General features: G+C 40.3%; 1 protein-coding gene across 1 annotated transcript in view; it reads left to right on the plus strand.

The window, feature by feature from the left end:
* LOC119724704 overlaps positions 1 to 8,178 on the plus strand; it is a 31,230-nt gene extending 23,052 nt beyond the window's left edge. The window contains exons 23-31 of the mRNA XM_038195881.1: positions 87 to 483; positions 791 to 981; positions 1,165 to 1,338; positions 2,191 to 2,315; positions 2,745 to 2,844; positions 3,690 to 3,855; positions 3,976 to 4,042; positions 4,141 to 4,453; positions 5,250 to 8,178. Of these exons, the coding sequence (XP_038051809.1) occupies positions 87 to 483; positions 791 to 981; positions 1,165 to 1,338; positions 2,191 to 2,315; positions 2,745 to 2,844; positions 3,690 to 3,855; positions 3,976 to 4,042; positions 4,141 to 4,453; positions 5,250 to 5,471 (1,755 nt within the window). The 3' untranslated portion in view covers positions 5,472 to 8,178. The remainder of the gene's footprint in view (positions 1 to 86; positions 484 to 790; positions 982 to 1,164; positions 1,339 to 2,190; positions 2,316 to 2,744; positions 2,845 to 3,689; positions 3,856 to 3,975; positions 4,043 to 4,140; positions 4,454 to 5,249) is intronic.
* Positions 8,179 to 8,203: the final 25 nt, after the last annotated feature.

An 8,203-nucleotide genomic window follows, 5' to 3' on the forward strand; every position in this document is an offset into this window, starting at 1 on the left:
GCCATGAGACTCCATTCTAGGGCCAACCTAGTAGGTGTTTTATTGTAAACCTCGTGGAATTCAAGTATTTGTAAATTTTTATGAAGGTAACCGAGTTGGTGATACAGACGGTAAGCAATGTCATCATGAGCACTAGCCAGACTCCAGACTCCCAGACTCCTGAGGTCAATGCTGGCAGCTCCTCAGCCATCGTTCAGTCTGTTGAGGCTCAAGTTTCCTTGACTCTGAGACAAGAGGGTCCGGTCAGAATACAGCAGGACACCATCCACGTTGAGGCAGTCCGTCTGGACCCAATGCTGGTTACCAACGGACTCACCTTCGTGTCTGCTCCGAAGCAGCAGACCGGACAGTCTTCACCACAGGAGGGCAGTCTTGTCGGCACTGAGGTCACGACCGTGGTGAATGCCAGTGTGGTGCCTCAAGATGTGATAGCTTCAATCCAGTTACCGGCAAGCATTGTCAAAAAGATACAGGCCGGCAATGGTAAGACTGATTTTCAGTAGAGACATGTTTGATTCGTAGATCAAGGCATTGTTCAATTACCTTTTAAAGAAAAATTGTAAAAAAGAAGGGCTGTAATGAGTTTTGCTCATTAAAAAATATTGGGTTTACTTTGTTTCCAACTTGATATATTTTAGTGTCATCTGCATCCCCTGCTAGGCTTGAATTGTGACTTGGTCCAATATAACTTTGCTAGCTGATGCCTTGACAAACTTGAAAGGTGTTAAGACAAGGCGGGCCTGTCTGAAGTCTTTTTCTGACATCACTGATTTTTATAAATACCTTTAAGAAAATGGTTCCCAGCCGCTGCGGGCGAGTTTCATTGTCTACGCTGATGACACCTTGTTCAAGTCAGCTCTGATCAAAGGCTCCCCAGGGAAGAACGGCTCCAGCCTCCGGGTTGCTGGGTCTGTCGTCTCACTGACTGTGGAAGACGTTGAGTTGGTCAACCTCACCGAACCAGTGGTCATCCAATTCAAGGTACTTGTCTTCATAAAAGATATCGTTGAGCTTCTGTACGGAAGCCAGTCCATCATAGGTTAGACCTAAGCATCTTAGACAACCAAATCCTAATTTGTAGTTCTGTAGGTTGTGCAGTCTTGCTTTTTGGTTGATTAATATTGTTGAGTTTACAGTCCAGCATTGTATCTCATGGTGAAACAGGCACCGGCCAATAATGAAACGGAGGGAAATAGAACCATCGAGTGTGTCTTCTGGGATTTTGATCTGAATGACGGAGTCGGCGATTGGTCAACAGCGGGTTGCTTGCTGGCAAGAGAGACAAACGATACGGTGTCCTGTAACTGCAGCCATGCGACCAACTTTGCCATTCTCGTAGTAAGTTTCCTAACTGAAGTTCATTTCCTACATCTGTCTTGGAGGTCCTTTGAAGTTCACCATAAAGTAAAGTTGGGAAAGTAAAAAATGCATGAATTTAACACAGACCCCTCCCTGTTCCCTGAAAATCCACGATGTTTGCAATCCTTTGAAAAAATAAGACCACAAGATGCAGTTTCCTGCAGAGTGAAGTACTTTCAGAATTCAGTATGGTTCTTCCACCATAAATTTGGGGAGTTGGGGTTAAAGGGAAAGTACAACTTTTGCTTTTGCTGCAATTTTCAGAAATAATTGGATTTGGAGGATAAGTATGTTATAGCAAATATTATTAAGCTGACTTGTTTCACTTTTTGGGCTGGTAGATGCTGGAAAAACCAAGAAAACCAATCACGTTCTTGTAGTCTGGTTCCTTGACCCCACTTTAGATGAAATGGAGCATTAGGCTTTTGGGACGTGAGGTCAGAGAATCAGTCTTAGAGCACGCTTGTACTCCTTCAAAGGTGTGTGATCAATTGCAAAGAAAATGCGGAATAACTAAATATGAAAAATTAGGAGCAAATTTTCTCCAATGCTGGTTGGCCGACCAGCGTTGGAAAATACAATTTTTCTTGAAAATGGCAGCACACCAGGAGCCACGATTTTACAGGGTGCTTTAGAGTGTCATTCCCTAACAAATCCAGTAAGGTACTTCGTGATTATTTGATCATTTCGTTTTGTGAATGTTTTCAGATAAAAATGAAAGAGATAGTCTGAATGTTTTAGTTCAGATAATTGTTTTTCTCTTTCAACTTTTAAGTGTTGAGTGGTGTGTGGATTCAAGGTTTCTGTTTTTACTGTTCTTCTTTTATCTAGAATGTCCATGGACAGAAGGAAACAAGTAAAGTATTCCGGGATGTTTTGAATATCGTAACCAACGTCGGTTGTGCCATCTCCATCATTGCACTGGTCATCACCTTGACTGTATATCTAGCGATCAAGTAAGATCTCTCTCAATCTATCTGAAGCTCTGTCGCACTCTTGCGAATACAGCTAACGTGTGCCTGACGTTTTTGGGCATTTGGGTGTCGTCATTCGTTTGTGACACGTTTGGCATTTAGTCATATTCGTTTACCGGTTCGTAGGGGTTTGAAAAGGTGGGCTGGGGTCTAGGAAAAAGTTCATGTTCAAAATTTTTGAGGGGGGGACAACGTAGTGATCAATATGTTATGTACACACTCTTTTAATCACTTTCAATCCTTTCATTAATTAGGAGCTTTATAAAATTACAAGCCACTCGTGTGCATAAAATGTGATATTTTGTAGCAAAAGTGCCTGTCACACTGAACCTTGCACAGGATTCACGTCCTTAGTTTTTCTTCCACGCAAGGCGTTCCTACAATGATTATCAGCTTTTTCTGTAACCATAGGAAACTGCGAACTGGCAAATCTCGTCAGATCTTCATCCATATGTTCTTCGCCTGGCTGATATTGTACATCGTGTTCCTTGCCGGCATCGACAACGCAAAGGTAGGTGTGAATCGACACTAGAAGTTTAATTAAAGGAATAAATGTGTGTTTGGTTGGTATTAAACACTCTATTTAAGACCGGTCGCAGTCTGGATGGGTGTTCATCTCGGGTAATCAACCAGTCTTAAACAGAGTGTTTAATACCGACCAAACACACATTTATTCCCATTCATCAATACCTTTTCGGTCAAAAAACAAATCTTTTCGGTCCAAAAATCAAAACAAATAAAAAACTAGACGTTGCCAACCATTTTGTTCAACAAGTTTACTTCATGTTTTATGAAACACCTTTGACTATAATATAGAATATCCCTCTACAACTCCTTACCTTATAAGGAGATTTGCGTGTGCGTTGCGCATACTGCGCAATGTCGCGCAAAACGCAGCTGGGCTGGTGTAGTGTGAATTTCAGACTATGAAATACTGATTCACTGGTAGTATTGCGCATGCATATGTTAGGAATATATGTTCAACCAATAAAACGTTAAAAGGCACCTGATTTCACGGGAGTCCAAATTTCATGTGACACTGGAAAAGTGTTTAAGACCAACCAGCCATGTCTTTATCATCCGTTTACGACCAGCCATGTGGCAGGCTCTTGACCAATAGGAATGGGTAAACTGTCTTGGGTATTTTAGGAATAAACATTAGGTGAGGACAATATTTTGCTGATTGTAATTGTGTTCACTTTACTCTATTGAAAGATTGAATTAATTACTGAAATTAAAATAAATGGGGTGTAATGAAGTGCTGTTCCATATTGTGTAATAAAGATGGATTATTTTGCAATTTTGTGGTCGCTGGGGAAAAATACCAGTTTTTGAAATTTTATGTTTTAATTTTAGGGTAGTGGAGGTGGTTGTGTGTTCGTTGCAGCTTTACTCCACTACTTTGTCTTATCCACTTTGATGTGGACGGCTGTTGAAGCAAGGAACATGTACGTCAGTGCGGTGAAGGTGTTCCCAGAAGACACGCCTCACTACATGCTCAAGGCTTGCCTCATCGCTTGGGGTGAGTTTCTTGTAATATCCTCTGCATAGTTATTATCATTTTAAGATGATAATACATGAATCATGCATAAATGACGTACCTTGTCAGATGTTAACGTTTACCCAATCAACTGTTTTCCAGGATCTCCACTGATTGTTCTGACGATCACCTTGGCTGCAGCAACTGATCACTACGGAAACGAGCATTAGTAAGTAAAACAGATCACGAAATAGAAATTGTCTGTCTGGTCTCAATGACGAGGTGAAATTTCCTATTGTTTTTCATGTACTTTGTATTTCCTCTCAGCTGCTTCCTTGAGCCTGATCTTGTGCTGTACCTCGGCCTCCTTGCTCCCATTGGTCTCATCCTCATCCACAACATCATCACCTTCGTCTTAGTCATGCGCAGCATCCTGAAGGTCAAGGAGGCATCTCGCTCCCAGCAGATCTCCAAACGCCTCCAGAATGCCGTGGGAATCTCCACCCTCATGGGGTTGACCTGGAGTTTTGGGTTCCTGGTCATCATTCATGGCGCCGCCACGTCCGGTGATGGCGCCACGTCCAATGACGGGGCTGGACTTGCCTTCGAGCTCATCTTCTGTCTGGCCAACTCCTTTCAGGTGGGATATCTTCCATACTACAGCATGAAACTTTATTGTCTCCAGAATTTTCTTCGAGAAACCCAACTATTTTATCCACCTGTGCAAGATCTAATGGCACAGTTTTTGGATTAGACAGAAAGGGCATCTTAATTAGTCACCTCCATGGCGAGAGCCTTCCTCACCCCAACAAATGTCTCTCAAACCTCTTGGTTGGTTTTGATCATGAAAGATCTGGGCAGGGTAACGGCTAACAGTTGCATCGGCCAAATTGTCGTTATCTTTCTGAAGCATTGTGTAAAAGCTGGCGTCTTGAATACAATAAGAACGTTTGATACAAGGGCTTGCCTTGCATTGGTATGATTATGTTCTTGTTGAATTTGCCTTTTGTTTACTTTACTTTATTCCACCTCTTGGTACATGTAATGCAAAAATATACATAGAATTCTTCTAAATTAATAAGGTATGTTATAACGAATAAGATAAAAAAAAAACCAATGTATTAGTATTAATACCAAGAGATGAAGGGGACTTACACAAAGCAAGCATGTCGAGTGAGAGTCCCCCGAACAACAAAAACAATATTTAAACACAATCAACAAGGTACTTAATAACAACAAAAAGGACTCTGTATGACATAGACAATACGAGAATGTAATTGACGGGGACGATGAGTTTGAATTAATGTAAAGAAGCTTAAAAAATTTGCAGAATCCTTATTGAATTGAAGGTCCACAGGGGCAAGGTGTGTTTTTGATCATGCTGGACCCATTCTGAATGAGATAATAACTGTTCAAGAATGTTTCATTGATTTCAGGGCCTGATTGTCTTCATCATGTTTTGCGTGCGACGTGAAGAGGTCCGCACCGCCCTCGCACCGTACATGAAGCGCCTCTGCTGCGGTCGCACCTGTGACATACAGGTGCCTTGGAAAAAGGATAGGTCATACGACCTGCCCATGATGTCTGAATCCGTGCCGAGTTCACCATCGACAGCCCACACTGCTGAATTTGACATGTCCGTGTCAGGACCGTATTAGTGAGAGGCAGGCTTCAACACTCGCTGTCTATGAAGCGTCAATCTTTAAAGTCTACTTATGGAATACTTACCTTATCATGCACAACATTACTGGACCGAGCTCTGTCAAATGTGGCTTTCTTAGTATAGGTATTTCTCCAGCACTTAACTGGTTTGTTACTCGTCACTCAGTTTCTGATGGGAGGCAGGTGGCGCTGGACAATGCCGCACATACATTGGGGATAGCCTGACTGTATGATTATGGAGCTATAAAAAAGGCTCCATTGTACGATCAAGGACAAACCGTGCTCTCCCGCCGTATGTGCGAACAGATTAGGTCGTCAACTGATTGAGAAGCTATTATCTCAGTAGGGTGCTCATGAATGCGTCGCGCAAGCCACATTAGACTGGGCTTGGTCCAGTAATAAAATGGTAGGTGACACTGACATGGACACCACGCGCACCCACATCGGGGTTTATCGGGTACCACTATCCACTTTGCTTCCCTACCATTGTTCGCTTTGTTTCTATTTGAAATCCCTCTATGGCTTTTCTGATGTTAGGTACCGAGATTTCTAAAGACCAACTTGTAGGATACTATTGTCCCCATTGTTACTCTCTGTTCTCAGTACCCAGTAAGTACCCATATGTATTAGTACATACTCATTGGCATGTGCACTCGTTGGCACATTTGTGCCAGCTAAATTGATTTGAAATCTTCGAAAACAAACTTGTTACGCCTTTGAGCAAGCTTCAGGCACCATTTGATTGCACAGGCATGTCCTTTCCAGTGAGCTTCCCCAACTTTTCCTTTATTGGCATGCAAGGAGTACTTGTCCACAAAGTCCATAACCACCACTGGATATAGTGACAGGTGCACTCAATCTGTGACTGCCTCATGTACATGGCCATGCAGGCATGCATGATTTGCACGTACATGTAGTTGAGAGCTTTTGCTGATTGGCAATTTTCAGCAACTGTGCAGAATTGTGCAGGCAGTTTGTAGACAATGTGCAGACATACTTACGCTTGACCTTGCTACTAATCTCCAGGGGCTAATTTCACAGCACTGCGTAAGTTCACAAATTTGCTTAGCACAAAAAAAGTCTGGCTTTACAAAAACAGGTTACCAGCCAAAACTCCATGAGATGTATAGTGCTCGTGAGTAGTATTCAGCTGTTGTAAATTTGCTATTGCATGAAAATCATGTGGAGTTTTGCCTGGTAAACTGCTTTTATAAGACTGTTTTTTTGTGTGCTAAGCAATTTTTTTTTACTTAGCAGCACCGTGAAATTGGGCCCTGGTTACTGTGGGAGGGGAGGGGTGGTTTTATTTTAAAGACTTAAAGCAATGTACCATAAGAAACGAAATCATTCCAGTTTAAAAACCAGCAGTTGTATATAATTATTAGTTGTCAGAAGGAGGAATAGTCGTATGACATTATTATCATCAATATCAGGTTTTTTTATATGTCAGCTAATTCTTTTTATGTAAGGTAATTAAGTTTTTCTAGTTATTGCTTCGTTTGGTTTCCGTTTTTTGGGGGGGTTTTCCAAATTTGAAAATTACAGCAAAAGCCGATGATGTACGTTCTCTTTAAACATACATGTAGTTGATTTCAAATTTTTGTTGTGCCGGTAATCTTATTTTGCTGTATCTGTGCCTGTTATTTATGTAGTTTTTGTGGTTATCTGGAGTAGCTTTTTCATCACAAAATGGAAACACTGTAAACAGCAGTGAAGTTAAAAAATATTGATAACTTTATATTTCAAATCATTTATTCATATTCAGACATTGTAAGCAATTATCAAGAAATCACACAATGTTATTTTTCAAGCATGCAAAATTAGAATAAGGTGAAACAAATAATCTTGGGTTTAGTAATTAAGAAAAAAGAAAAAAAGCAAAACAAGTTACAGCTATGTTAATTGTATTTGTGGATTGTACAAAATTGGTGGATATTATTTTGTATTTACTGCGAAGTAACTGTTTATTGCATTGTATGGAATAATTGTATTGTATTCAGACTTATAATGATATTTGTCATTACTCAAATGTACAAGCCAAAGTCGTTCATATTTGAATCTATATAACAGGGGTGTGAAATCTCAGCTTTAAAGCTGATTTCAGCTTTTTTTTATTTTGGATTTCAGCTTTTTTGCTTCACTTGCTGTGTACAAAAATATAGGAGATTTCCAAAGTTCAACTTTTTTACACCTTTTCCAGCTGTTTTCGGCTCTTTTTATCACTCACACCCCTGATATAAGCATATGATTTATCCTGTACCATTTACACCTTTTTCTTGATCACAATTGCATCCATCGTTCTACCCAGAGAAAGCAAAATCATTACAACAATTAATAGCCAACCAGCATTGTATTAAAATGTGAATATTGAATAATAATGAATGTCGCATTTTACAAGTCAACACCTTCAAAAAAATAATGTATTTTCCAGCAGGCCACAATATTGTATCCAGGCCTAGAATCCTAGGTAGCTAGGTAGTACGGTACGGTACGTGTATACATCTACTGCGCAGAAATAGGATGCGTACTAACGTTCAGCTAATTTGCATACTCTTTGAAGTTTCATACTTACATACATTTTTGTATATTAATAATTCTAAAACAAGAATCTAGACGAGAATTAAAATGTAGTAATTCTACACACAGTTGTTACTTTTTATTTTTTTTATGCTGTGTTTTGTGCAAATAAATCTCCAAACTTTAGACCAATCAGAGTGTGTGTTAGAAA

This window comes from Patiria miniata, unplaced genomic scaffold (assembly GCF_015706575.1).
Source record: "Patiria miniata isolate m_02_andy unplaced genomic scaffold, ASM1570657v1 HiC_scaffold_18, whole genome shotgun sequence".
NCBI lineage: Eukaryota > Metazoa > Echinodermata > Asteroidea > Valvatida > Asterinidae > Patiria > Patiria miniata.